Source organism: Aaosphaeria arxii, assembly GCF_010015735.1.
Source record: "Aaosphaeria arxii CBS 175.79 unplaced genomic scaffold BU24scaffold_2, whole genome shotgun sequence".
In the NCBI taxonomy this organism is placed as follows: domain Eukaryota; kingdom Fungi; phylum Ascomycota; class Dothideomycetes; order Pleosporales; genus Aaosphaeria; species Aaosphaeria arxii.
In genome coordinates, this window is record NW_022983475.1 from 2,925,864 (window position 1) to 2,952,023 (window position 26,160).

Here is a 26,160-nt window from a genome sequence, read left to right on the forward strand (position 1 = left end):
ACTCTGCTGCGACATCAACCTATAAAACGCGAATTGGGTTCTTCTGATGAGACAAAGATAAGCGCGATTGGAGAAATAAGAAAGAGATAGAAAGATAGGATGGCTTCACGCTGGGCGAACGACGAAGCCGACAAGGCGGAGGACGCCCGTAGGAAGAAAGAGAAGGAGGAGAAGAAGCGCCAGAAACTCGCGAAACAGCAGGCCGAGCAGGAGGCTGCTGCTGCACGTGCGGCTGCAGAACGGGAGCAAGCATCGCGACCGGCTAAGAGAAGAAGATTATCTGCCTCCCCTGAGAAGGAGGGTGGTGCATCAGGCGTTTCTGGAGAGGCAAAGGTATTGAGATTTGAAGCTGGAAGTTGGGGTCCTTGTCGACATATCAATAATTTCGAGACATTGAATCATATCGAGGAAGGCAGCTATGGTTGGGTTTCAAGAGCAAAAGAGATTGGAACATCGGAAATTGTGGCTTTGAAGAAGGTCAAGATGGACTACGTAAACGATGGCTTTCCGATCACAGCATTGCGAGAGATTGCGATGTTACAGAAGGCACGGCACAAGAACATCGTAGACTTGAAAGAGGTAGTCGTGGGAGACTCTCTGGATGAGTACGCCCTCTTCCACATCCTCAACCAGAACCAAAACACTGATAGCTAACCTACACCCAGGGTGGTACTTGTAATGGAATTCATCGAGCACGACCTCAAGACCCTCCAAGAAGACATGGCCGAGCCCTTCCTCGCCTCCGAAGTGAAAACCCTCCTGCGCCAATTAGTCTCCGGCGTAGATTTCCTCCACCAAAACCACATCATGCACCGCGATCTCAAAACCTCAAATGTACACATCTTCCCCTCCCCCCATTTCACCCCTATGAACCACAACCACTAACTCACCCCCCAGATCCTCCTCAACAACCGCGGCGCCCTCAAACTCGCAGACTTCGGCATGGCCCGCTTCATCCCACCACCCAACGCGCCCCTGACCCAACTCGTCGTAACCCTCTGGTACCGCGCCCCGGAGCTCCTCCTCGGCACGACAACCTACAGCACCGAAGTCGACATGTGGTCCGTGGGCTGCATATTCGGCGAACTGCTCCTCAAAGAGCCTCTCTTACCAGGCAAGAACGAAGTCGACGAGCTCGCCAAGATTTTCGCGCTGTGCGGCCTCCCGGACGAAAAGTCGTGGCCGGGCTTCTACCGCCTCCCCAACGCGAAGAGCCTGCGGCTTCCGCGCGACACGAGGGGCCCGAAACCTGGCCCCGTGATACGCACGAAGTTCCCGCTGCTGACGAATAAGGGGGTGGAGTTGTTGACGGAGCTGTTGTCGATGAATCCCGAGGGGCGGCCGACGGCGGGGGATATGCTGAATCATGCGTATTTCACGGAGAGTCCGAAGCCGAAGCCGCCGGAGATGTTTCCTACGTTTCCGAGTAAGGCGGGGCAGGAGAGGAGGAGGAAGAGGAGTCCGAATGCGCCGCAAAGGGGGGATGCGCCGGGGATGGGCGGCGCGGAGATCGATTTCAGTGGGATCTTTGCGGGGAGGGAAGAGGAGCAGAAGGGGGCTGGGTTTATGCTTAAGATGGGTTGAAGTGTGGGGAATGGTCAAGTGCGAGTGGGTGCTTTCAATAGATATATTTATTGTTTATTGACTACCTGAGCGCGTCATTGCGGGCGGTATACAGCGATGCCATGTGAGAGCGTAAAGGGGTATCCTTGATCCCGGAGGCTGCTAATTCTATAAAATCAAAATGGAAGTCCAAATGCCCGCAATTGAGTTTTGTTTTTTCCTTTCCCTGCTGCAACGCCATCCAACGCCAATCCTGTCCAAGTGTTGTACCTTTCTTTGCTTTCCGCAAACGCGTGCACAAGAATCAGCGACCATGGTCTCGTCCTCCGTCACCCCTGCCCCTACTACGGCTTCGATCACTGTAGCTGTCATATGAATCATAGCTGGGGCTTCTTCGTCCACGTCCGCGAGGCGATGGATCCCTGCGAGAGAAATTATCTCCGCCCCGTCCACGACCACGTCCACGACCAGGACCTCCGCCATCTCCACGTCTTGGTGGTGTCTCCGAGCGAGATCTAGAAGAGTACGACCTTGATCGGCTTCGCCTGGGAGACCTCGATCTCGAATATGAGCGACGGTGAGAACCACCTCGATCTCCTCTTGGTGGGCCACCGAAGCCACCCCTACCGCGACCCCCTCGACCACCGGGATATCCTCGAGGTGGGGACCTAGAATAACGGCGTGGTGGGGAACGATAACGCTGTGGGCCTCCCATGGGCGGCGGCCGGTACGAGCCCGGCGCACCACCTCCTCTGCTATCATAGGAGTCGCGAGGCGCTGGGCGGAAGGGAGGAGATCGTGAGAAGCGACGACGGGGGAGTACTATGGAAACACTGAGCTTCGCACCGTCCAACTGCGCCTCGTGCATCTTTGCGATGGCTTCGTCGGCATCATCGACTTCCTCGTAGAGAACAAAGGCAGTTCCGCGGTTGATGTTGTCTGACCTGTTAGTTGGTCCATTATGCGCTTGTGAGACAGGCGTGCTTACAGAGCTGATTCATGGGGACCTTGACGTCTTTTATGGGACCATAATTGCCGAAGATCTCGCGAATATGATCCTCTTTGACATTCTTGGTGAGACCTTCTACAACAATCTAGAAATGACAGGGTTGGCATGGGGAAATTTGGCTTTCGCTTGGGGGCAACAAATCGCCTACCTTTGCACTTCGAGGGGCCGGGGAATCACTCCTGCGGCTTGGACTGCGGCTGTAGCTTGCTCGTCGACCTCGAGGACTCCGTGAATATGACCTTGACCTGCTATCTGGTGTGTAGCTTCGCCTTCCATTGCGCCTACCCCCAGGACTGGCGGACCGATTTGGTGTGCGCGATCGCGAGCGAGAGACAGACCGGGAGGACAAAGAGCGCCGAGGACTCCTTGAGCGGTTCGAGGGTGATCTGCGATCTTGCGACGGTGATTGTGTGATAGGACGGCCACGAGAGGCGCTGCGAGAGCGTGTGGGAGATTGGGATTCTCTTCTTGACGAAGACATGGTCGCGAGGATGATGCGACTGTCAAGCCGGCGGGATTGATTAGAAATGGATGGCGAAGCAGTTGTTGTTATTGTTGTTGTTGTATGTTTGATAGTTGCTTGATATCCATACTGAACAATGAACGCGTCCAAAACTTTGGAGCTCGGACCACTTGTGTCTCACGTGACTATTGTTTCACAGCTCTATGTCCCATTTGGGCTAGATCGAGCGTCATCTCTCTCTGGTTCCGCTTGCAGCTGAATGAACAGCTGCGAAGAATTGGTGTCTTTGACTGCCGAATCATGCTTCAAATGGGTGGGACAACATACCGGAGCTTGGGCTAGCTACAGCAGATTTACTGCAGGGGAGACCGCAACGGTTGCAAAGCTGTACACAAACACACAAGGTACATGTAGGTGTATGTGCTATAACATGATCTCCTAGTACAACTGAACTCAATTCCACCTGTGCACGGGCAGCTTCGAAAACGTTCAAGGAATATTTAAGTACATGGCGGCAAAATATACGGGTACATTGCAAGCTCCGGAGGGTATCAAGCTCCGTGGCAAGCGGTTCGGCTATGGGAGGATTGCATTGTGCCTATCCCGTTCTGACCGGATGTTGGCTAGACAGAGGTGATGCATCTAGCCTAGGAGCATTTCCTTACCGTACACTGCTCTGCTCTGCCGGAGATCCCATTACGTGCGTCATATCTACCTAGGTTTTCATGCAGTGCAGTAGTTCTACCGGTACATGCATGCACACGCAGGAGCAAGAGCACAAGCATGAACATGAACATAAGCATGAGCATCAAGCTTTCCATTCCCATATCATGCTTCGGAAAACGATTGTATCTCGTAGGTGGAAGAGATATCCCGTTGAGGGAATTGGTTGGGTTGGGTTGGGCGAGTAAGACATGACAGCTGATTGCATCCATCCCCTGATCCACTCCATTGATCTATCCATTCATGTGCCCATACATTACTCCGTATGTAGGCATGTATTCAGTCGGACCCCCACACGACAACAAGCTGCATGATGGCGCAAGAAGCGCCAAAGGAGAAAATTGGGCGTGGGAATCGAAGAGAGGAGATGAGTACGATACTATAAGTAGAACATACACACAGGACTGCATATATTATTAGCACTCATGACGAAGGATATAAGAGTTCCATGTAAGATGGTTATCAACAGGTAAGGTTTAATTCAAAGGTATAGGCATCTAAAGTGCAAATTCACTCCGTATCAGCATATACGGTGTGAATACATGTGCTGGTGGTGTAGTAGTTAAGTTATTTTAGTTGTCGAGTTGTTGATGGCGGGGTTGTTGGCCGTTTCTTCAAAGCCCCACCTTTTCCCTCCCTAAACCGCCCGCTGTGTCTCTCTCTCACTGTTGATTTGGAACATCTTCTTCCTCCTCTTCCCTGCCCAACAACTCAACTACTAGTCACAGTTACCTCGAACCTTGTCTTGTCTTTGCCACTCATCGCAAATAGCAATTCAAACTCTTGTTGCTGAGTCACCCTATCCCTCTTCCTCTTCCTCTCCTTCCGACCGCCCAACTACAAATCTCTTCTACCTGTTGATCATCCCGCCTTCCTGCCTCTCTTTCCATTACCCAACTACACACTAAACCCCTCCATCACCTTCAAACATGTCCTGGCAAGGTACGTCTACAGCTCCTGACACCCGTTCAGCTTATCCAATTAACATCTCCTCCAGCATATATCGACCAGAGGTAAATTTACTATCCATCCCTTACCAGATATCATCAGTTGAATCTAACATCTTCGTTTCCTACCAGCCTCGTTGGCTCAGGCAACATCGACAAGGCCGTCATTTGCGACATCACCGGCGAGACCATCTGGGCAGCAAGCGCTGACTTCAACGTACGTCTATCCGGAAACATCTTTCTACAATCAAGTTTTGGACAGGAAATGGCACCGGCTGGAAAGCCCAAAGCTGTTTGCGCAAAGACATCCCCGATCATGTATGCTAACTTGTACCTGCCAGCTCCCCACCGCCGAGCTGAAGGCCATCGCCGACTCCTTCAACGACAAGAGCGAGCCCAAGAAGGTTCTCTCCGAGGGCGTCAAGGTCAACGGTGTCAAGTACATGACCATTGCCGCAGATGACGACTCCATCAAGTCAAAGAAGGTACCGGCTACCCCCACTATACATACAGAATCTCCTACATCCAGACAACGTACTAATCTGTTCATCCTCACAGGGCAAGGAGGGCGTCGTAGCTCACAAGACCAACCAAGCCATCCTCATCGCTCACCACCCAGACGACGTCACCACCCCCGCCGCCTTCAACAGCGTCGTCGAGCTCGCCGAGTACCTCAAGGGCGTCGGATACTAGAGAAACAAAAGTTATGGTGGAAACGAAAAACAAGAAAAGAAAAAGCCTTTTTGGTGCGAGCGGACCTCACTTCCCCCTTCTCCCATTCTGAGGCCACGCACGCGCAAGTTTTTTGACGTTGTAACTTTAATGGTCTATTTGCATACCCCCTCGGTGCGGAGCTGGAGACGGATGGCCAGACGGACAGCCGGACACATGGATGGGATGGAGACGGAACAGTGATGGACGACAGGCAATGGTCAAATTCACACTTATGATAGAAATGAACTGGAACGAATTGATCTCATGGACAAAGGTTGGAACGCTTCCCCTTTTCCTGTATACTTGAAACTTCTGTTCGAAATGTTCTCCCTCTATAAATATGACTATCAAGATGATATAAAAGCAAGCTCGCAAGCGCCCCTTGGGTAGGTAGGCCAAAACACCATCACAACGCCTTCCCCAACTCTTCAAACCCTCACCCCCTGCAAAACCCTAACAACCTTCTCATAAAACCCCCTCTGCAACCTCGCCCCCACCTCCTCCAACTTCTCATCATCCCCCTCCACCAACCCAAACGCCTGGGGTCCTTCAAGACAAGCTCTCACAACCTCAACAACCCTGCCCCCTAGATGACTGTTCACCCACCTCAAATACCCCTCACTCTCATCCAGCAACCTCGCCCTCGCCTTGTACGTCACACTCGGCTTCGCGGCCCTCAAATTCTCAATCCCCAGTATCTGATCAATGGGCTTCCAGTACGCAATCTCCAACAGAATGACCCCCAGCGCATACAAATCAAACGACTTCCTATAGCTCCTACCGCCCACCCCCTCGCGGTTACCCGACCCTTGGACCGCAGGGTGGCGGTAGATGTCCTCGCGGGCAGACTCGGGCGGCTTCTCCGTCATGTCGTCGGACAGCGCGGGGCGGGAGTAGTCGAAGCCGGAGATGAATGCGAGGTTGTATTCGATGTCTGCGTTGCCGGAGTCGGAGAAGAAGAGGATGTTGGAGGACCGGAGGCCCTTGTGCAGCCAGTTCACGGCGTGCAGGCGCTCGAGGTTCTCGGAGAGGAGGCACATGAGCGCGATGCGGGAGGTTAGGGAGGGGACTTCGAGGGCGGGGGACGGGGTCGTGAGGAGGGTGTGGAGGGAGGTCGGTCGCGTGGACGGATGCGCGGAGCTGGGCTTCTCGAAGACGATGCCGAAGCGGTAGTGGTCGTCTCCTGTGTCTGGGTCGAGGTCTTGGAAGTAGCCCAGGCAGTGGGGTGCGCGGAATTGGTTGGTGCGGTTGTTTTCGCGGAGGAGCGCGACGAGGGCTTTCACGCGCTCGTGGAGTTTCGGGTCCGGGCCAGTGTGGTGGTAGGTTGGGGGTTCGTAGGTGTTCCATTCGATCCAGACGGAGGTTTTCTTGCCGTGTGGGCGCTGGTAGTAGGCTTCGACGCGTTGGAATTCGTTATCTTCGTCTTCTTCGTCGATGATGTGGATGTGTTTACGGTCGAGCTCGACGGCCCGGATCTCGGAGGCCGTGTTGGGCATCTTGATGGAGTGGGTGAATTCGTCGGTGAAGATGGTAGGGTCGTCGATGGCAGAGTTGAGTGCTTTGGTCTGGGCCAGGGCTGCGAGGCTCTGCAGTTCCGGGTTGTATGATTCTCTGTCGTCATCGCTGTCGTCCAGTCCGCGTGCCTGCAGGATCGCTCGAACTGGGCTCATCGAAAGGCTCGGCCCTCGTTGCCTGCGAGTGTTCCTCGATAGGAAGGTCGAATTGATAATCTGGGCGAGGTCCTGGACGCTGCTGTTCAGTTGCATAATCTGGAACTCGGTTCGTGTCTGCTTGATGGCGAGAGTCTCGAGCTGCGATGAGTTGAGCATCTCACGCATATAGTCGTTGAACGTCGACAACTGCAACACCAGTTTCTCCATCTTGACCCGATCGAACGACGCCCATTTGAGCTTACGAGGGATATCAAACGCCTTAGCAGCATAGGCTAGAGACTTCTTGAGCAAGATCTCTGACTGCGGGAAGCGTCGTGCAAAATCGGTATCTGCACGCTCCAGAGTCGGGCTCTCAGGGGAGTACGCTGGAGGGTTCGGCAGCCGCCCATGTTCCTCTGCGAATTCAACGAGGAGCGGCCGCGTGAGCTTCTTGTACTTCTCGTCCAGTCGGCCGAACTGACGTAGTAACCTTCGCTGTTGGTCGAGCACATCGAGTAGAAGACCTTTACTGGAATTGCTGACGAGGAGGCTCTCGTCTGTCTCGTCTAGCTTGACGACGTCGGCCCAATCAAGGAGACGGTACTGCTCGGTCTTTAGGCGGACTCGAAGATGCTGGCAGTCTGTGGGCATGTGCTTTGCATCGGTGATGAGTTGGTAGCCTGTCAAAAAGTCAGTCATGTGTTGAGATACGACAGATGGGCGCAGCTAACTTACCTTGCACACATCCTGAGAAGACCTCAAAGGTCAATGATACTATGCCTAATGCCAACTCCGCCATGTTTACAAAGAGTCAATGACTATCCAACCACTCAAATGAACTCTTTCTACAAATCTGTTCGATTGAAAAAAATTTAAACGGGCTCCAGGCTTAATCGGCTATTCGACAGCACACTATGATTTCACGATTCGTTGTATCTAACAACCCTGTCGCATACGATATGTGAAGAACAGTATCGGAATCTGCGAGGAAAAGCGATCTGGGCCACCATCGAAAAGGGATGCGGCACATACTTAAGCGCCTCAAGGCTCTAGGCGAGGCTCCATCATTGAGGCAGGGTAACAACGCAGCCTACTGCAGCTCAGCCTTGATGGCTTTATGATCGCCAACGCATGCCTTAAGGCTATCGTCGGTTTGCTCACCGGGATACCGGTGAACGAGGCGGATCCCGTCATTGTCAGATTTCGTAGAACCTACGAATACTCCATATTAACAGATTTATCCTTTGTAACTGGTACAGTACTAGCCATCAGGGTTGACCAACATATAGGTACCGGTAGTTTGAGGTCTGGTTCAACGTATGGCATGTAAGACATTCGACGCCACACACGAGTGCACAGCCACTCACCGCATCCCGTCATCACCAACATTTCTTAAAACCGCTCCCTCACGCCGTGTGACATTCCACACCTGCAGAATCCCCGGCGATGGTATTCGCCAGCCTACTGAAGCCCTCCCCAGGCCCACCCCCGGACCCCTTCGAGCGCACCTCCTTCCTAAAGCTCCTCCTGCACTCCCCCGTGAAGCTCCTCCTCTACCACCTCTACCGCATCCTCTCCTCCCTCCGCTCTCTCCCCACGCCCACCGAGCCCAAAATTCGCATAGTATGCATATCGGACACGCACACCCGCATTCCGGAGGACGTCCCTGCCGGCGACATCCTCATCCACGCAGGCGACATGACGAACGCCGGTAGCGTGGCGGAGATACAGCGACAGGTCGATTGGCTTGCGGGACTGCCGCATAAGGAGATCGTGGTGATTAGCGGGAACCACGACACGTATCTCGATCCGCGGACGCGACCTAGTCTGTCGGATGCGCAGCAGAGGGGCGGCGTCGATTGGAAGCGGGTGCATTATCTACAGCATCGGAAGCTTACGCTGACGATTGAGGTTGAAGCGGAGGGGGGTAGGGAGGAGGGAGAGGAAGGGGAAGGGGAGACGACGAGATTGTTGGGTGGTGATGGTGGTGGGCAGAGGCATAGGAGGTTGGTGATCTATGGCGCGCCGCAGATACCGGCTTGCGGGCCTATGGATGTACATGCGTTTCAATACCCCAGAGGGAGGGATGCATGGTCGGAGACTGTGCCTCAGGATATCGACGTTTTGGTTACGCATACGCCGCCAAAGTATCATAGAGACATGCCGCTGCCGACTGGTATGGGTTGTGAGCATCTCATGTCGGAGGTGAGGAGGGTCAGGCCGAGCTTACATGTTTTTGGACATGTACATTTCGGCGCGGGCCAGGAGGTTGTGTGGTGGGATCGGTGCCATGAGGCGTATGAGAAGGGCATGGCTATTCAATCGAAATGGTCGCGCGGCCTACTCAATCCTTGGTTGTGGTGGAATACTTTTAGAGTGGGGTATAGAGGTCTCAGAGAATTGATATGGGACAAAGTGTGGGGAGGTCAAGGTCCGAGCACGATCATGGTGAATGCTGCGCAGATGTATGGCAATACTGGAAAGTTAGGGAATCCCGTTCAAGTGGTCGAGATATGATCTGGTTGTCACGGCCTGGGACGAGAAGTAAATACTGTAATAGTAGTAATGTGTAATTTTTGTCAATCATCATACAGTTCACGCACAAGGGCAACGAGCAGCCAAAAGTATTCACGCAGAAAGGTTCTGTTGAACTACCTTGACCAAGTCAGGCTCCCGTTCAACATGGAGATCAGGGTACAGGACCAGTCTATTGTAAACTAGCCGTTCGCCGCTCTCCTCGTAATTTTTGTTTGGGGTCATGAACAAGCGTTAAACCCATTGGCCATAAAAAACCGTATATTCCACCAGCACCATCCAGCAATAGAGCGCACACGCTCAGAGACGGCGACCACGGCGACCACCCTTTCTCCTGGTAGAGTCGGAAGGAGTGGGGGTAACGTCCTCGATACGTCCAATGCGCATACCGGCACGGGCAAGAGCACGGAGAGCAGACTGGGCACCGGGGCCGGGGGTCTTGGTTCCGTTTCCACCAGTGGCACGGATCTTGACGTGGAGGGCAGTAATGCCAAGCTCCTTGCAGCGGGCAGCTATGAGATGTGAGTATTATAGTCGAAATGTTGTTTGGATTATTGCTCTACGCACCAACGTCCTGGGCAGCCAACATAGCGGCGTAGGGAGAGGACTCGTCACGGTCAGCCTTGACCTTCATTCCACCGGTAACACGGGAGATGGTTTCGCGGCCGGAAAGATCGGTGATGTGGACGAAGGTGTCGTTGAAAGACTGGAATTTTGTCAGAATTGCTCGCACGAAATCCTATTATCCAGTCCAAAACTTACAGCGAAGATTCTGGCAACGCCGAAAACGAGCTCACCCTCACGGACCTGGGGACCGAGTTGGATGTTCTCCTGGGTGGATCGCTCGACCCTTTGAAAGAGCTGTTAGTATTTGTGTACATCTTGAAGGCGAATAATTGGAGGCGTACTTCTTCTTGGGAGGCATGTTGACTGTGTGCGACGGGGGATTAATGAGGTGGTGTCGGTGGGAAAGTTGAGGTCGAACAGTTCGTCACGAAAGATTTGTGGGCGGCGCAATTTGGTGTCGAAATTCGGGTGGGCGAAGGTGGCGGACTAACTTTTCTCCGATGACTAGCGCAACGGGGCGCGCCAAAACCTCTCCCGCTGTTTTTTTCCTCTCGAACTTCTTCCATCTTCATCTTCCAAACAATAATGACCTGAACATCAACAACAACAATAATAAACAGCAATCAACTAATCCCTTCAACCTTCCATCATCTTGGAGGTTGTATGTGACAATGGCTACTACAGATGACGCGAAGAGCGTCGGTATCATCGGCATGGGCGACATGGGAATCATGTACGCCCGCCGATTGAGTGACGCAGGCTGGAAGTAGGTTTTCTTCCTGGCGCGTCGTCTTTGCAGCTTCGACTACACCAGCTGTAGATCTATGTTTTGGTAAGTCCTTTACTCTTCTCTTCTCCCATACCTTCCCTTCTCACTGCAATGATGACCGTGAGTGCATTTGGCTCGAGTATGGCGTGAGTCCTTTCCACTGCCGTCTTGGTTTTGGATCCTGGGCTTGCCGCTGTCACTGATGTGAATTCTCGCTACCTTAACTATTACACCTCTGAAAAGCTTTCGAGATTCTCCTATTACTTCTTCAACCTATTGGTCGACTGAAGCTGACAATTGTCCTCACAGATTATTACATTACCACACCATCGACCTGTACCGTGCTAACCGTAGCTCCCCAGAGTAAATGCCTGCGATATCCCAGAGAAGTATGAAGCATTAGTAGAACAGTTTAAGGACAGAGTATGGTAGCACCTTGTATATATCATCTCCAAATGAAAAAGAAATCAATAAACTAAGCCTGTCACCAGCCCAAGGTTGAAATTATGCCAAGCGGTCACTACGTATCTCGTGCCAGCGACTACATCATCTACAGCGTCGAGGCTAAGAACATCGATGCTGTTGTGAAGCTCTTTGGTCCATGTATGCCTGCCTGAATATTTAAGCATCACCCTTGATCGTGACCCATGACTGATTCGTGCGATGACTAGCCACCAAGATGGGTGCTATTGTTGGTGGACAAACTTCCTGCAAAGCCCCTGAAATCGCCGCCTTTGAGAAGCATCTTCCAAAGGATGTTAACATTGTCTCGTGCCACTCCCTCCATGGTCCTGGTGTCCACCCGAAAGGGCAGCCTTTGGTCCTCATCAAACACCGCGCAACAGACGAGGCCTTCGCGTTTGTCGAGCGTGTGCTCTCCTGTCTCGAGTCCAAAGTCGTCCACCTCACGTACCAGGAGCACGACAGAATCACCGCCGACACACAAGCCGTCACTCATGCCGCTTTCTTGTCCATGGGCACGGCATGGAGTGCGAACAATCAATTCCCTTGGGAGTCTCAACGCTACGTTGGCGGGATCGAGAACGTGAAGATTAACATCACCCTCCGTATCTACGCGAATAAGTGGCACGTATACGCTGGACTCGCCATCCTCAACCCAGCGGCGCAAGTACAGATAAAGCAATACGCAGAGAGCGTGACAGAGTTATACAAGCTCATGCTCGCGGGACATAAAGAGGAGCTACGGGAGCGTGTCCACACAGCAAGGAAGGCCGTATTTGGCGGCTACGAGGGAAAGGAACTCCTCTTACGCGACGAACTTCTAGATCAATTCAGTCTGGGCGTCTTGCCAGAGAAGCGATTGAAGAACAACCACCTCAGCCTTCTCGCCATCGTCGATTGCTGGTGGAAATTGGGCACAGTGCCTTATGAACATATGATCTGCTCAACACCCGTACGTATCTAGCCTCCCTCTCCCCTATCCAGCACTATCAAAAAGTTTGGAACATGTCACGCATTCGTTAACATTGATAATGTGCAGCTCTTCCGCATGTGGCTAGGTATAACAGAATACCTCTTCCGACACGAAGAACTCCTTGAAGAGGCCATTGACACTGCAATCGACGACAACACGTTCCGCGCCGACGACCTCGAGTTCACATTCGCTGCTAGGGTAAGTTGCCCCCTCCCCTTCCGTTCCGAAGACGCTCTTTATTTTAAGCAAAATTTACTCACAATGATCTTCAGGACTGGAGCTCAAGAGTAAGCCTCGGCCACTTCGACGGCTACCGCGAGAAGTTCGAGAAGATACAGGAGTACTTCGCGCCCCGGTTTCCCGAGGCGACGAGGTTGGGCAACGAGATGATTAAGACGATTTTGGAGAAGACGAAAGATGAATAATTTAAACATATACAATTATAATTTAGTCGAATAATCCGCCTTAGCAACACCGCCCAGCTGCGGAAAGAGTGGAGGAAATGTACCTATTTATTGGCAGCAGCAGGGAACTGTATATACTTTGGATATAGAGACAGATTGTGATGATTATTGAAGTTGAATTGGTATTCGCTGGCGTCTTTTGAGTGGATTCGTGTATGTTCCCCTGGTTCGTTGAAAAAAGCGTCTCCGTCTAAAGTCTACCTACATGCAAGAAATTGAGTACACTATGCAATACATCGCACATCACTTCTCCTCCTTGCCCTCCCCCCTCTTGAACTCCCTACTCTCCCCAATATCCACAACATCAAACACCCCCGTCTCCTCCAGCCCCTTCCACTTCAACGCCTCCTTCAACAACCTCGGCGGCTCCAACACATCCTCCTCGGTAAGCACCCACGTGCCCCAGTGCATGCCCAACGCCTTCTCGCACCGCGTGTCGCGGAAAATGTTGACCGCATCCTTGGGGTTCGCGTGCATGGGCGACATGATGAAGCGGGGCGCGTAGGCGCCGATAGGGATGAGGCCCAGGTCGAAGGGCCCGCGGTGCTGGCCGATCTCCTGGAAGGCCGGGCACGTGGGCAGGTGTGCGTACTTGGGGGAGTAGTCGTCTTCTCCGGCGGGGACTTGCGGGACGGAGCGGTAGCCTGTGTCTCTGTTGGGTGTGTGTTAGAATTTGAAGAAGGGTGTAAAGGGGGGAGGGGGGAACGTACCCGGCGAAATAGACCTTCGCGCCGCCGGACTCCACGCTCCAGCTAGCCCAGAGCGTCCTACATTTATCGAAGGGAGTCCTTGCCGAGACGTGTTGGCAGGGGAGGGCGCTGATGGTGGCTTTGATGATGTCTTCTTTCTCTCCTGCTGGTGGTGCTGGAGCTACGGCAGCGGGAGCAGCAGCGCCGTCGGATGATTCTGATACCGAGACACGCGCGACTTGCTCCTCGTTCGCGATTGACTTCACGACCTGGAGTTCCAGGTCCCTGGCCTCCCACCAGTCGAGCTCGGTCACTTTCTCGGGAGCCACCTTGGCGGTGTCGACGAACCACTTCTTGTTGCCGAGCGGGGCGAAGAAATGCGCGTTGGGGAACTTCTCCTTGATGCGGTTGATGGTCGGGTAGCTCAGGTGGTCGTAGTGGTTGTGCGAGATGACGACGGCGTCGACGACGGGAAGTTCCTCGATCTCGCATGGCGGCGGCGTGTAGCGCTTCAGGTTGGGGAGATTGATCGGCGCGCAGCAGTCTTCGAAGACTGGGTCGAAGAGCACGCGGAGGCCGTTGCGGCCTGGGAATTCAACGTAGTAGCATGCGTGACCGAGCCAGGTTGCGCGAAGGTGAGCAGTTTCACGAGAGGGAAGGAAGTTGGGCTTGACGATGGGGACGGTTGGTGGTGTCGTGTCTGGAGTATTGCTCTGGCCAGATAGTTTTCTCCTGTGAAAACAATTAGCATGTGCTATTCTGGCCCCTGTCTTCGCAACCTAGTAGCTTTCCATGCAATTCTGTCATCCATACAGGTTTTGATATATCTCTTCCTCGTTCAGGACTTCTTACAAAATCCGTCACGTGTCTACGTATTTATGAGGCACAGAACAGATGGAAGGAATACGTACCAAACCATAGCTTTCATGATCGAAATCGGCGTGAAATCTCTAAAGCTATCCCACGGATTCACAAAGCCCTTCCCGTTCTTCAGGTGATGCGTCTTGTTCTCCGCCTCCTCGGGCTGGGAGTATGTGAGCGATGGCGCCATGCTGGCGATGGCGTAGAGGGTCGCAGAACCGACGCCTATCTTTGAGGCGGAGGACATTTTGATGTACTTTTTGGCTGTAGTTGAGAATGGGGAGAAAGGCTGGGAAGGATTATGGGTATAGGAGGAGGTGAAGAAGATTGGCCGTTGTTGTCGTTGGCGTTGGATTGTAGGATTATGTGTGTACACTTTCGAAGAAGAACAACAACTCGCCGAACGGCGGTGCGCTCTCTCTAGTACTGAGGAAGATGAATATGCTCGAACCGATGATGAATGCAAAGTGTTTGGGCGTAAGTGGGAGTGAGCGCAACGTCGCAAGCCTGGTGACATGCACTGAGCTATCTGTTGAAATCGAGTGAGATTATGAGGAAGCGGAATTGAAGGTGGAAGCGGAGAGAGAAGAGCCATGCCGACGACGTCAGCAGCTCTTTATCAAGCCCAAGAAACTCCAATGAATGCGAGGAAGATTCAATGCAGATACACAGCCCCCGTGCACCACGCGCAATGTCACGCTCACCCTGTAGCTTATTGCCTGCCAATTGAGACGATGGACGAAAAAAAAAGGTGAGATGTTGATGGGCCAGCTCGGATATTTCGCCCTATGTCCGCTACTCTGCGCGCGTTCTCGCACAAGACCCACGAGTAAGCAAGCGAATGCGAGGACCCGATAGACGCCTCCCGATCAAAATGGCAGCAGAGGAGACAACTTATCGGACAATGGATGCAATTGGAGGGTATATTTTGAAGAAATCGACGTGTACATTAAATTCTAACGTCGACGGATATAATTAAGAAAGTGGGCCCGCTGGCCTATGAGTTGAGGGCGAGAAGAGCGAACGGACGGACGAACCCTCGTCCCATGGCTTATGATTACCCCCCAGAGTGATTGACTACCTACTCATAGTTAAAGACTATACGAATCCAAAGTGTTCTAGGTAGGTTACAAGTAAGCTGCTAAGAAGGTCGACGCATCATACACTTGATAACGTTTGGCAAAGCGACCAAATACCACGCGTACGTACTGTACCATCTCTCTAACGCGGTGGCTTTGTTTGAGGGAAAATTATCATGAAGGAATAGGCGTGATTACCGTGCAATCTTGCAACTTGCATATCCATCCATAAACAATTTACATTTAACGTACCGGTGCCAGCCTCCTAATCATGATTCCTCATAACCTTCCAGCCCTGCCACGCCATTCACGCCGTTCGAGCCTTCCAATCCCAGAAAGGTCTAGCCCCGAATCCAACAAATCCCATCGGCATTACTAACTTCCCGACTCCGACCACCAACCACCTACCACCTCACCTCTCGTCAATCAGTGTCGATACCATTATTCCAATACATCCATATGCTTTAGTGTCGAAGTTGAATCGTGTGCCTTGCTGTTATTGCTGCTATTTCCATCAATGGAAGTGCAATCACCACGAAGTCTACATCTACAGCTTCTCCACTTCTACGCCGCTTCAGTGTAGGGGCGCATCTACAAGAGCTATAGACATGACCAGTCGACATCTGTATCTCGGCGTCCAATCAAGATGTGGGCGACAATATTTAAATAGAAAAACACAGGTACCCATCCAACGGGATCCGGCACATTTCATGTCAAAAACTCGCCTATGAAGTTCCCGCCGCATGCACGTCTGCCGTTGATACACACTAGGGCATCGGAGAAGTTCTCTACGGACCAACCCCCCTGTCGCGACATTCGGAGGAGGAGAATAAGAAGTATCCTGAAACGTTTCAAGCCTTCGATTTCCGCATCGATACTCCAGATTTTCTTCGAAGTCTTGTTCTTGCCGTTTGCTTGTCATTTCATTATCCCAAAGTTCGCAGGTTATGATGTTAATTGACATGCACATAGGCAAAGCACTTTTGGTCCAATGATCCGTTTTCAAACTCAATTACACGACGAGCCGCAGAGAGAAGAACCAGCGATCGCTTTGCTTATTTCCATTCCAAAGCAGGCACCATTAGAGCCAGAATCATCCGTCACCCTGACATTTGTCGATCACGTTTTAACATTGACGGTCTGTGATTCAGACTCCTCCATGTCGCTTCTTTTGCGTGCACCCCTATCCGGACACGTCTATCCTAAATCTATCCCATCGTTCGATATTTTCGGCATCAATCAAGTCTGGGGCCTTGATATTCATCCCCACGACCCAGTCTTCTTGTTCATCCTTCTTGTTCCCGCTCCCGCTCTGGATCGCCGCTAGAAGACGGTTCCGGACCAACCTCCATGTGACGAAGATATGTCAAATCTGCCACACACTGCCGCAGAATGTGATAGCGATATGTCGAACTCGTTCCCTTTCTAGACAAAGAGATCTACTTCGACTAATACATCTCATACCTCATTTCAATCCCCGACATCAAAGCCGTCATGTATGTGCGTGCAACGATGTTGTGGAGATAGTAATGCTAGTCAATTACCGTACCTGTACGAAAGCTACATAAAAGAGGTGCAAGATCCCACTCTGGTAGAACATCATCACTATCATTCAATCATTTCTCTATTCACATTCCATTACATTCATTCCTCGCACGCTAATATCAACGTTCTTTGCCTATGTTGAATTAACATCAAACGATAATAGTCTTGCAAGCAAGCACAACAACAAACAAGCCACCCAATTCATCAAATAGTTCGTACTTTCTTGGGTCTCCCACAACAGATCCAATATGAGGTTCCTCCAGGCCACCCTCCTGGCCCTCTTCGTAACCACCACCTTGGCAGCGCCAGTGGGTAGGAAGGAAACAACTCAATCCGATACCGACGCCTCTCCACCTGGTCGTGATCCTGCTCTAGCTCCCGCGCCCGCTCCCGCTCCCGTCCCTGTTCCTGTCCCTGATGCTGCTCCTGCTCCTGCTCCTGCTCCTTGCGCCTCTGCTCCAGCGGATCCCGCTATTGCAAGCGGGCTCGACGACGCATCGCCTCCCCCTGTGGAAGAGGAGCCCACTGCCTCACAAGCTCCAACTCCCGCTGTTGCAGGCGGACTCGACGACGACAAGACATTGCCTCCCCTCGATCCAGAGACTTCCGTGGCCCCTGCCCCGGCGTCTGACCTCGCAGTTGAGCTTAAAGACCCGTTGTCTCCCGCAGCAGGCGTGCCCGCCACCTCAGGAACTGCAGCTCCTGTCGCCGATCCCGCTGTTGCAGGCGGACCTGACGACTCAGCGCTTCCACCCAAGAAGATCGATCCGGCAGAAGAACCGGTAGAAGCCCAGCCCCTCGACCCAAAGACTTCTGCGGCCGCCCCTGCTCCTGCTCCAGCACCTGCCCTCGCAGGCGAACCCGGCGAGATATCGCCTCCCGCAGAGGGCGAGCCACTCGACCCAAAGACTTCTGCCGCCGCCCCTGCTCCTTGCCCCGCGTCTGCCCTCAAAAGCGGTCTCGGCGACACAGTACCTCCTGTGGAAGAGGAGCCCACTGCCTCGCGAACTCCAACTCCCGCCGTTGCAGGCGGACTCAACGACGATAAGACATTGCCTCCCGCAGAAGAGGAGCCCCTCGACCCAGAGGCTTCTTTGCCCCCTGCTCCCGCTCCGGCTCCTCCTCCTGCTCCCGCTGCTGCTCCCGCTGCTGCTCCCGCTGCTCCCGCTCCTCCCGCTGATCCTCCCGCTGCTGCTCCCGCTGCTTCTTCTTCTTCTCCTGCTGATGTTCCTCCTGTCGTTGCTGCTGCTGCTCCTCCACGTCCTCAGCAACGCCGTGCTGTCCGTGGTGGTGGCTCCAAGGGCGGTCCTCCTCCTCTTCCTCCCAGGCCAGGTACGAAACCACCCGCTCCTCCTGCTCCCCCTACTCCACCAAAACCCTTCATCTCACCTGGTCCACCCCCTGCTCTCCCTCCTCCTCTTCCTCCCAAGCCCTTCCCCGGTCCTCCTCCTCCTCTCAACACACCTAAGCCCTTCGTTACACCCGGTCCACCACCTCCTCTCCCCCCTCCCGTTCCTCCAAGGCCTACTCCTCAAGCTCCCGCCCCCGCTGCCCCCGCTCCTCCTCCTCCTCCTCCTCCTCCTCCTAAACCCTTCATCTCACCTGGTCCACCTCCTCCTCTCCCTCCTCCTCTTCCTCCCAGGCCCTTCCCCGGCCCTCCTCCTCCTCTCAACACACCTAAGCCCTTCGTTACACCCGGTCCACCACCTCCTCTCCCCCCTCCCGTTCCTCCAAGGCCTAATCAAGCCCAAGCCCCCGCTGCCCCCGCTCCTCCCCAACCCTTCATCTCACCCGGACCACCTCCTCCTCTCCCTCCTCCTGTCCCTCCCAAGCCAACCCCCGCTGACGATGTGACTCTAGGTGGTGAAGGTGGAGCGGATCTGAGCCGCAAGCCGCGCGTCACGCCCCCGGGCAAAGGACCCGGACAAGGCCTCCCTCTTAACCCCATCCCCGCCGAGGCTCCTCCTCTCCAAGCTCCCCGGCCCGTCCCCGCTGCCAAACCCCCGATTCTTGCCGGTGACGATCTCGCCGCTCGCGATCCCCTGGGACGCAAGGGTGCCATCAAAGGCAAGAATCCTTCCGGCGCCAGCTCTGTTCGTCAGGGCGCCTCGGGTCTCTCGCGCAGCGGCGCTATCAAGGGTGCTACCAGCCCCGGCGGTAGCAGCCCTGCTCCCGTCGAGGCCGCTCCAGCCTCGGGTCTCTCTCGCAGCGGCGCTATCAAGGGTGCTACCAACCCCGACGGCAGCAGCCGTGCTCCCGCCAGGCAGCCTGCTCCTCCCCCCGCTGCCGATCCGGCTCCCGGTACTATCCAAGCTCCACGGCCGCCTCCTCCTAAGCCCATCAATCTCGATGATCCGCCGCCTCCTCCTGCTCCTAGGCTTGGTGCTGGTGGCTCAAAGTTTGTCGAGGGCGCCCGCAGGTAACTAAGAGCGAGAGAGAGAGAGAGAGAGAGAGAGAGAGAGAGGCTGATGAGATCTCCCATGGACGGGAAAGAACAACAAGTTCCTCGGTGACGAGATGAGGCGATTTCTTTTCCCCCTTGGCTTTGACACGCTTATCTGGGTCTTGGTCTTGGATTTTGGTGTTTTGGTTTTGGTGTTTCGGGTTGTTTCGTCTTGCATTTTCTCCTGGCATGGCTCTGCATCGTTCCCTTTTGTCATCTAGTATGTTTCGTTTTGTTTTCGTTCTTGTTTTCCGCCGCCAACAGTAATAGGAAGAAGAAAGAGCATACAGGACAGGAGTAGCTGTCACCGAAAGACGGTGCTGGTTGCGTCTGAATAGTTAGTCGGTCATGTTACGGCATGGATAAGTTTGGGATACGACAAACACCGCCACATCACATACGGATGTCTTGCGGAGTTTAGTGCAGTATAGGATAGGCAAGAATGGAAATATTCGCAGTTTCGCGTGTGCCCATGAACAAAACAAGAACCATGTCCGTGATGATCTATCATTCGTTATTACTGTTCTGTGGTTCTTCGAAGTCTTATCTCATCTCTCCTCTCTCTCTCTCCTCTGGAGGAGATAATCCACACAATCGTCGTTGTCGTTGACATAACATATACATGAATGGATACTGCTTGATCTTATGCTAACCATTGTACCGTCCCTCGTCACGCGTGAATCTCTGGATTAGCCTCGTTGTTATCCTGTTGATATCTTAGCACGGTGTGTGGTAGTGGTGCCACACCACCGTCGAGATACCATGTACAGCTGAAAGCATGACAGTCTCACGAAGGTAAGAGCAACTTAGTACTCACCCGTACCAAACATACAAAGAGTTGAACAATCACAAGGGTGGTCCGAAGTTGCAAAATCATGGATGTTATGTGTCAAGAATGTATTGTTATTGTGCTCATGTGTGGTATTGCGAATAATGCCCCCGTCATTTTTTGATATGGTATAATATGATGTTTGTTTGTTTGTTTGTGTTGTGTCAATGTGATGGTGATGATGATGATGAACCCATTAATTACAAGCCCGGCTACAATCAAACGTGTAGGGGGGATATAGGGACCGCAATGAAAGCCTTTGATCAAAAGGTTGGGGGGAATAAAGTCGTGAACCCAGTGTAGCAGTGTAAGAGTAGGAAAGAAGGAAAGACAATAAGAAGAGAGACCACCAACTCGATGCCAGGCTGCTGTCTTTCGACTATGTCAGCGTGCGCCGGCGACACCTCCTCGTGACCGCTACGTGAATGTCTCTCTTGAGGTAGAAGGTACAAATAAAGAAACCATGGTAAAAAGCCAGACCCATAACAACATGGACCTGAACCGAGAATGAAGAAACATTAAACCGGCACAAAAACCCCGCCGAATCCAATCTTTCAGCGCAATGCGAGGAAACAACTTAAGAGCATCATGAAGCAAAAATAGAGAAAACATCCCTCCGAACACAACCTGAGGTATATGCGTAACCGGGGTGGTTGAATCAAAACGAAGAACAGAAGAGTGCATCATGTGTGCGGTGCAAAGACCAACACCAACAATCGACAAAGCAAGAAAAACGCCTAAAACCCGCAAGTCGCTTTAAAGTATTCGCAGGAAACCGTGGATCCCAATGTCTAAGACGAGAGTGAACAAAACAATAACGTCCGGGTCCAAGAATAGAAGGAAAATGAAATCTATCATGCAATATGGCCGCAAGCCGCGTGCTTTTTCGTCAGATCCGGAGAGGCGCCAATATGCGTTCGAAATAGCGACAGAAAAAAAGGATACCACGCTGGCGCTCGAACTCGACAATTTTGTTGGGCGAGAAAGCAACTTTTTTATACGGCAACGGCTCGTCGTGTGGCCTCGCGGTGGAAATCCGGATAACGCTTTGGTCGCGACATCTCCGTGGTGGTTCGGCGACCGCCAAGATCATCGAACGATCCTATGGTGCGCCTAAGGGGTGGATGTTCGAAGACCCTAAGCATGGATATCGGAGGAAGAAGGGGAAAATCGTAACAAAATGTAGTAAACAGAAACTTTTAGACAAATGTGAGACGCAAATTCGAATGGGGTTCAAATATGTATCGCAGAGAAGGTAGTCGTTACAAAGGGAAAGGTGATGGATATGGCCTAGGTTGCGTGCTCTGAAGCATCGGACAGTATGTGGTCGATCAGAACGGGGCGCGTGCGCTCGGTGCAATTACAGCTTTAGACAGCGACAGCCTGAGGACCGAATCCAGGAGCCATGAAATATGGGGGGTGCCTCTGTGCACAGTACATGCAGCCGCAGTTCAAACCGTGGTGGTTCCACGGAGGCGTGTGATACTGAGAACCATACGCAGGTGGGTTGTAGTTCGACGCGTGTTGCTGTGGCTGGCTAGGCGGGAAGAACATGGTTCGGCGAGAGTAGCCTTCGTTGGAAGTCCAAGGTCCATGGGCGCCATAATATTCTGGCGTGGTCGGGCCAGTCGTGGGGGCAGAGGACGGGGAATGCTCGCTGGCTGCTCGCCAGGGGTCATACTGGCTGAACCCGGGGTTGCCGTATGGCGACTGTGCCGACTTGGGAGTGAACTCGTAGGGTGGCGGCGCGCTGAAGTTCTGCTGCATGGGCAGAGGAGGCAGCGGCTTGTTGATGTTGTTGTTGCCATTGTTCATCGAGCGGCGATGCATCGAGGTATCGATGGGGCTCAACTTGCTGGACCTGTTGGAGCGCGCGGCGGCATGGGCCTGGTACTCCTGCCAGTGGTCTGACCACGACTGCCATCCCTGGGTCTCGCTAGGGTCGCGGTGCAACTTGAACTCGATGGCCACGAGCCACTCGGTCTCCAACTTGTTCAGGTCGGTGACGGGAATGCCACTAACGTCTGCCCAGGAACGGTTGATGAAGGTGTTATCATCCAAAAACTTGCTGCCCAGAACCAAAGAGATGGTGAGCAGGCGGTACACCTGGCTATCCGACTTGGGCTGAGAACCCAACATGGGCATTCGGTGTGCCAAGTAGAACATGCTTAGCAAGATGGTGGCCGAGGGCAAGCGCGTCGCGCATAGAACCTGGTGTACCCATTTGCGGAACGACTGCGGCGGGATCGTACGGCCAGGCACGATGACCTGCATGGCCATCTCGACCACGAAGTCGGTCATGACATCCATGTCGTAGTCCAACTTTGCAGACACGCCACCCACTGGCTTCTCTTCCTTGGGCTGCTGTGCAGGGCGAGTGCTGAAGTCGTGCATGCGTTGCTGCTGTTGCATCGCGGCTCCACCCATCGCGTGGCCATGCTGCATGCGCATCGGAGGCAGAATGGTCTGGGCCACAGACTCGTAGAACGAGCTCGCTGGTGGCAGAGTCGGGGGAGGGTTGCTCAAGTAGGTACCGGCCTGGGGGTACATTGGCGGCATGGCCATGGCGAGCTGTTGGTAACGCTCGGCGTAGTCATAACCATCATCCTGAGGTCGAATGGCTGGCTGGGCGGAGAATGCATTCTGCTGGTAGGGCATTCCTCCGCAGCCAGTCTGGTAGCTTGGCACGAACTCGGGAGGTGTAAGGGGCAACTGCCTGTTGGCGCTGTGCCTGGGGTAGAAGGACGGCATGATGGAAGAGGCCGGAGATAAAGAAACGAAAGAAATCGGTGTGCGTGACGACCCTGATGAGTATCTGTTAGTATTGTGGCAGGCAAAGAGACGCGACCCGGGAGTCCACACGTACAATTTCTTCAGTTCCCGCCGCGGTTGGTTTTCGAGCGTAGGCTCTGCGAATTCCCTACCGACGCTTCAAACAATGTCGATCATGCACGAACAAGAATGCGTATGTATTTTTGTTTTGGTCGGGAAACAAGATTGGTTGTTGGTATGAATCCAAGCAAACAATCGGAAGAAAGATGAGGTCGTAGAAAAAGAGGCTTGGAGGAAAATGCGTGGATCGATCGTGAAAAGTAAAAGAGACTCTCTGCGTCTAGGACGAGGCTCGAACAGGACGATGAGGAATGAAGACAGGCGATGAGGTCGTGGATGGAAGGGTGGCCACGACGATGATCGGGTGTCTTTTGGCGATGTCTAAGTGAATAGATCGCGTGGATGTAGTCGATGGGCGACTTTTTGGATTTTCGTGGCGACGGCGAAGGGCAACGTTTCTCGACGACGGCGATGAAGTAAGTGGAAGGAATATGTTTGCTGGAGCAAGGTTGGGAATGCGTCGGGAAATGATGTTGTCAGTCGCACAGGAGAGAAGGAAGCCGAGAGCCGAACCAGGGTAGGGTCTGGTTGGATGGGTAGGGAAGGGCAATCAACGCTCGCAAATCGAAACCCTCGAAAAAGCTTTTAAAACGTATAATGCAAGGTGTGCAACTCCGGAAATGAAATGCCCGCGATCGAGGAGGAGAGTATATGAGCAAGGCAGATGGATGTACAGACGGGTCGACGACGATTGGGTTTTGGGGGGGGTGGAAGGGGTGTGTTGTGGTTACGAGGGAGTCGGAACCTGTTCGATCGAAGTCGGTGGACCTGCCCAATGGTGGTGGGATTCGCAGCTCGGCTGGATGGTGATTGTGACGGCGACGTTGGTTGATGATTGAGGACGACGACGGGGACGAGCACCAGGGAGACTGCAGAGTCTTTCACCGTTCACCGTGGGGAAAGGTGGTGAGTTGGATGAAATTGGGAGGGGAGAAGAGTGGTGGTGGTGAGAGGAGGTGGGAGAGAGAAGAGGAGGAGAGAGAGATGAGGAAGGGAAGGGTAGAGGAAGGGTAGTTAGAAGAGAGAGGAGGGATGAGACGGGTTGGGTTGAGATGGGAGAGGAGACGAGGAAGGAAGGGAAGGGTTAGGGAAGGGAAGGGAAGGGAAAGAGCGCGCGCAGGGAAGGGAAAGAACAGGGTTAGATTCGGATTGGGTGAGTAAGAGAGTGACGTTAGAGTAGTTTAGGTGGGTTTATTCAGAGGCAAAAACCTACGCAGTAACGACTTGTACTAACTAGGACACGCAGTAAAGCGGGTGAGTGAATGGGTGTGTGGGTAGGGGAATGTCGCGTTCGCTTGGTTGGGACCAGTCCCGTTGGCTGATTGGCTGGATTCGTCGCTTCGCTGGTTCGTTCCTTCTTTTTCTCTTCGCTGGCCGCTGGCTGTTGGCCGCTGGCCGCCCATCCACCCACCCACACGCACCTGCCTCGTTCCTTCCTTCCTTCTTGTTCAAAAAAAGGGACTGACTGACTGACTGGATCGGTGGTTGCCGGAGAAGCGCCAGAGCCACACCACACTGTTTATTATTACACCCATCCCGCCGTATCCACTGTTATTTATTACATACGCATAGATTACATCCACACACACATCAACTACATCACAGAGTTACAAATACCAAGACCAAAAACCCAAGACCAGATTCCGGCCGATCCCCTAGTCACCAGAACCCCGAATATTCCCTACCAGCGAACATCTCCATGGAAGAAAAATACTCCAGTGGGACATGACCACTGGCATGCAGAAGAGGACGACAGAAAGTGGTGAGCAGATAGTGGGTAACAAAGGGTTGCGTCGGCTCGGGCTGGAGCTCGATCTGTGTGTACATACATGAATATCCAGTATGTACGAGTGTACATGGCACATATGAACAACTAAGTATGCGTGTGTGCGCGTGCTCTTACTGTGCAGAGTGCAGTATTAATTATCGATGGTTTGGGGTAAGGGGATGGGACTAGGGAAACACAAGAGTCACTGACCGACATGACATACCCACGCCAACGACGACAGGCAGACAGACTGGTCTCTGGAGACTGTGGTACGGGAAATACATCATCATTAATTGTTACTGTGAGCCTTGAGGAGTGGTGAGTAACACGAGGCAGCGACTTTCCCTCCCCATCGTCATCACCACCGCCATTCATCATCATCATCGTCATCGTCATCATGGTAATCATCGGAAGTGGCAGCGGCAAACAACCACCAGGCTGCAGACCCAAAGTGGCTAACTACGTGATGCGTGATAACTTCGGGCATGGTGCGCGCCCGCGCGGTGCTATCCACTGCCTACACAGTGATTATTTTTACTCGTACTGTTGGCTGAGAAGAGGGGGTGTCTGCGTCTTGCCATCGAGAAAAGCCCTGCGGCGGCCGATGCAAAGGGTCGATTCGGATGGTGGTGGCCTGGCTGCCCGCCATCGTCGTATACTTACCGAGTAGTACTGTGTATCGTACACATGTACTTGAATGCAACGGGCATCGTGTATCGTGGAATGCATACATACTGCCCTTCATCCGTGGGCCCGTACCTCTCCACACATGTAACAGATTTTCAAGAAGGAGAAAAAAGAATAGACTCGGCTCTACAATGCACGCGCGAAGCCGATGATGTCCTCTCCGTTTCCTTCCCTCTATCCCATCTATCCAGCCATTCATCAATTTGTGGTGGCTATTTTTTGCGTGAATGTGTAGTCTACGTTAGCCCTCCAATCCTCGCCCTCCATTCATTACGCCGTCCCGTTACCATACCACTCCGTTTAATACTTGAAAAAAATCCACATTTAGTTGGGACGGACGAAGACGAAGGGAACTGTAGACGCTTCTCGAACGCCAAACCTACAGAACCTAAACCCCACCCGTTGGTTTTTATTGAGAATTAGATAGGACAGGATAGGATAGGATGGGCAGCGCAGCGCAACGCAACGCATTCAACGGATGGATGGGGAGGGGACAAGGGGACGAGGGGACAAGGGGGGAACAAGG

At 53.1% G+C, this 26,160-nt stretch overlaps 11 protein-coding genes across 11 annotated transcripts; 5 read left to right on the forward strand and 6 right to left on the reverse strand.

Moving 5' to 3' along the window:
- The first annotated feature begins 12 nt into the window (after positions 1–12).
- BU24DRAFT_386508 (Pkinase-domain-containing protein) lies at positions 13–1,758 on the forward strand. The gene is made up of 3 exons (XM_033524930.1): positions 13–605; positions 666–834; positions 898–1,758. The coding sequence occupies exons 1-3, from the start codon at positions 100–102 to the stop codon at positions 1,582–1,584; spliced, it is 1,362 nt and encodes a 453-aa protein (XP_033387893.1). The 5' UTR covers positions 13–99; the 3' UTR covers positions 1,585–1,758.
- On the reverse strand, positions 1,659–2,544 carry BU24DRAFT_121929 (uncharacterized protein). Its single transcript, XM_033520905.1, has one exon. The coding sequence runs from the start codon at positions 2,323–2,325 to the stop codon at positions 1,732–1,734; it is 594 nt and encodes a 197-aa protein (XP_033387894.1). The 5' UTR covers positions 2,326–2,544; the 3' UTR covers positions 1,659–1,731.
- BU24DRAFT_335023 (uncharacterized protein) lies at positions 2,378–2,615 on the reverse strand (the record flags this gene model as incomplete). Its single annotated transcript, XM_033523063.1, has 2 exons — positions 2,378–2,502; positions 2,552–2,615. Coding segments are annotated over 2 exons (189 nt in total), but the record flags the coding sequence as incomplete, so codon positions are not given.
- A 2,072-nt stretch (positions 2,616–4,687) lies between these two features.
- BU24DRAFT_459219 (Profilin/allergen) lies at positions 4,688–5,398 on the forward strand (the record flags this gene model as incomplete). Its single annotated transcript, XM_033531707.1, has 5 exons — positions 4,688–4,700; positions 4,756–4,771; positions 4,838–4,922; positions 5,047–5,190; positions 5,264–5,398. 5 exons carry the CDS (start codon positions 4,688–4,690, stop codon positions 5,396–5,398), a joined length of 393 nt encoding a protein of 130 aa, XP_033387896.1.
- Positions 5,399–5,685: 287 nt separating this feature from the next.
- BU24DRAFT_448029 (uncharacterized protein) lies at positions 5,686–8,359 on the reverse strand. The gene is made up of 2 exons (XM_033530858.1): positions 7,807–8,359; positions 5,686–7,751 (listed from the first exon to the last, which is right to left on the reverse strand). Exons 1-2 carry the CDS (start codon positions 7,868–7,870, stop codon positions 5,848–5,850), a joined length of 1,968 nt encoding a protein of 655 aa, XP_033387897.1. The 5' UTR covers positions 7,871–8,359; the 3' UTR covers positions 5,686–5,847.
- Positions 8,360–8,390: 31 nt separating this feature from the next.
- BU24DRAFT_439640 (Metallo-dependent phosphatase) lies at positions 8,391–9,588 on the forward strand (the record flags this gene model as incomplete). Its single annotated transcript, XM_033530321.1, has 2 exons — positions 8,391–8,520; positions 8,552–9,588. 2 exons carry the CDS (start codon positions 8,391–8,393, stop codon positions 9,586–9,588), a joined length of 1,167 nt encoding a protein of 388 aa, XP_033387898.1.
- Position 9,589: 1 nt separating this feature from the next.
- Positions 9,590–10,552, reverse strand: BU24DRAFT_489494 (40S ribosomal protein-like protein S14). The gene is made up of 4 exons (XM_033533647.1): positions 10,515–10,552; positions 10,369–10,456; positions 10,174–10,312; positions 9,590–10,118 (listed from the first exon to the last, which is right to left on the reverse strand). Exons 1-4 carry the CDS (start codon positions 10,529–10,531, stop codon positions 9,907–9,909), a joined length of 456 nt encoding a protein of 151 aa, XP_033387899.1. The 5' UTR covers positions 10,532–10,552; the 3' UTR covers positions 9,590–9,906.
- A 256-nt stretch (positions 10,553–10,808) lies between these two features.
- On the forward strand, positions 10,809–12,946 carry BU24DRAFT_419158 (NAD(P)-binding protein). Its single transcript, XM_033527151.1, has 6 exons — positions 10,809–10,939; positions 11,305–11,365; positions 11,434–11,545; positions 11,614–12,356; positions 12,444–12,575; positions 12,650–12,946. The coding sequence occupies exons 1-6, from the start codon at positions 10,845–10,847 to the stop codon at positions 12,800–12,802; spliced, it is 1,296 nt and encodes a 431-aa protein (XP_033387900.1). The 5' UTR covers positions 10,809–10,844; the 3' UTR covers positions 12,803–12,946.
- A 138-nt stretch (positions 12,947–13,084) lies between these two features.
- BU24DRAFT_459224 (N-acyl-phosphatidylethanolamine-hydrolyzing phospholipase D) lies at positions 13,085–14,638 on the reverse strand (the record flags this gene model as incomplete). The annotated part of the gene is made up of 3 exons (XM_033531708.1): positions 13,085–13,493; positions 13,552–14,262; positions 14,442–14,638. The coding sequence occupies 3 exons, from the start codon at positions 14,636–14,638 to the stop codon at positions 13,085–13,087; spliced, it is 1,317 nt and encodes a 438-aa protein (XP_033387901.1).
- Positions 14,639–16,852: 2,214 nt separating this feature from the next.
- Positions 16,853–19,930, forward strand: BU24DRAFT_122098 (uncharacterized protein). Its single transcript, XM_033520906.1, has 2 exons — positions 16,853–18,347; positions 18,876–19,930. The coding sequence occupies exons 1-2, from the start codon at positions 17,264–17,266 to the stop codon at positions 19,436–19,438; spliced, it is 1,647 nt and encodes a 548-aa protein (XP_033387902.1). The 5' UTR covers positions 16,853–17,263; the 3' UTR covers positions 19,439–19,930.
- A 1,599-nt stretch (positions 19,931–21,529) lies between these two features.
- Positions 21,530–23,449, reverse strand: BU24DRAFT_122123 (uncharacterized protein). The gene is made up of 2 exons (XM_033520907.1): positions 23,154–23,449; positions 21,530–23,091 (listed from the first exon to the last, which is right to left on the reverse strand). Exon 2 carries the CDS (start codon positions 23,036–23,038, stop codon positions 21,656–21,658), a length of 1,383 nt encoding a protein of 460 aa, XP_033387903.1. The 5' UTR covers positions 23,039–23,091; positions 23,154–23,449; the 3' UTR covers positions 21,530–21,655.
- Between the last annotated feature and the right edge of the window lie 2,711 nt (positions 23,450–26,160).

Bases quoted from the DNA above. Each gene is read 5' to 3' on its own strand.
- BU24DRAFT_448029 (XM_033530858.1), bottom strand. From the start codon at position 7,870: ATGGCGGAGTTGGCATTAGGCATAGTATCATTGACCTTTGAGGTCTTC. The intron at 7,752-7,806 runs GTAAGTTAGCTG...ACTTTTTGACAG, and splicing joins CTTCTCAGGATGTGTGCAAG to GCTACCAACTCATCACCGAT.
- BU24DRAFT_489494 (XM_033533647.1), bottom strand. The intron at 10,313-10,368 runs GTAAGTTTTGGA...ACAAAATTCCAG, and splicing joins GCGTTGCCAGAATCTTCGCT to TCTTTCAACGACACCTTCGT. The intron at 10,119-10,173 runs GTGCGTAGAGCA...CACATCTCATAG, and splicing joins GTTGGCTGCCCAGGACGTTG to CTGCCCGCTGCAAGGAGCTT.
- BU24DRAFT_122123 (XM_033520907.1), bottom strand. From the start codon at position 23,038: ATGCCGTCCTTCTACCCCAGGCACAGCGCCAACAGGCAGTTGCCCCTT.
- BU24DRAFT_419158 (XM_033527151.1), top strand. From the start codon at position 10,845: ATGGCTACTACAGATGACGCGAAGAGCGTCGGTATCATCGGCATGGGC. The intron at 10,940-11,304 runs GTAGGTTTTCTT...GTAGCTCCCCAG, and splicing joins TTGAGTGACGCAGGCTGGAA to AGTAAATGCCTGCGATATCC. The intron at 11,366-11,433 runs GTATGGTAGCAC...GCCTGTCACCAG, and splicing joins TAGAACAGTTTAAGGACAGA to CCCAAGGTTGAAATTATGCC.
- BU24DRAFT_122098 (XM_033520906.1), top strand. From the start codon at position 17,264: ATGAGGTTCCTCCAGGCCACCCTCCTGGCCCTCTTCGTAACCACCACC. The intron at 18,348-18,875 runs GTACGAAACCAC...ATGTGACTCTAG, and splicing joins TCCTCTTCCTCCCAGGCCAG to GTGGTGAAGGTGGAGCGGAT.
- BU24DRAFT_386508 (XM_033524930.1), top strand. From the start codon at position 100: ATGGCTTCACGCTGGGCGAACGACGAAGCCGACAAGGCGGAGGACGCC. The intron at 606-665 runs GTACGCCCTCTT...ACCTACACCCAG, and splicing joins GTGGGAGACTCTCTGGATGA to GGTGGTACTTGTAATGGAAT. The intron at 835-897 runs GTACACATCTTC...CTCACCCCCCAG, and splicing joins GCGATCTCAAAACCTCAAAT to ATCCTCCTCAACAACCGCGG.
- BU24DRAFT_121929 (XM_033520905.1), bottom strand. From the start codon at position 2,325: ATGATAGCAGAGGAGGTGGTGCGCCGGGCTCGTACCGGCCGCCGCCCA.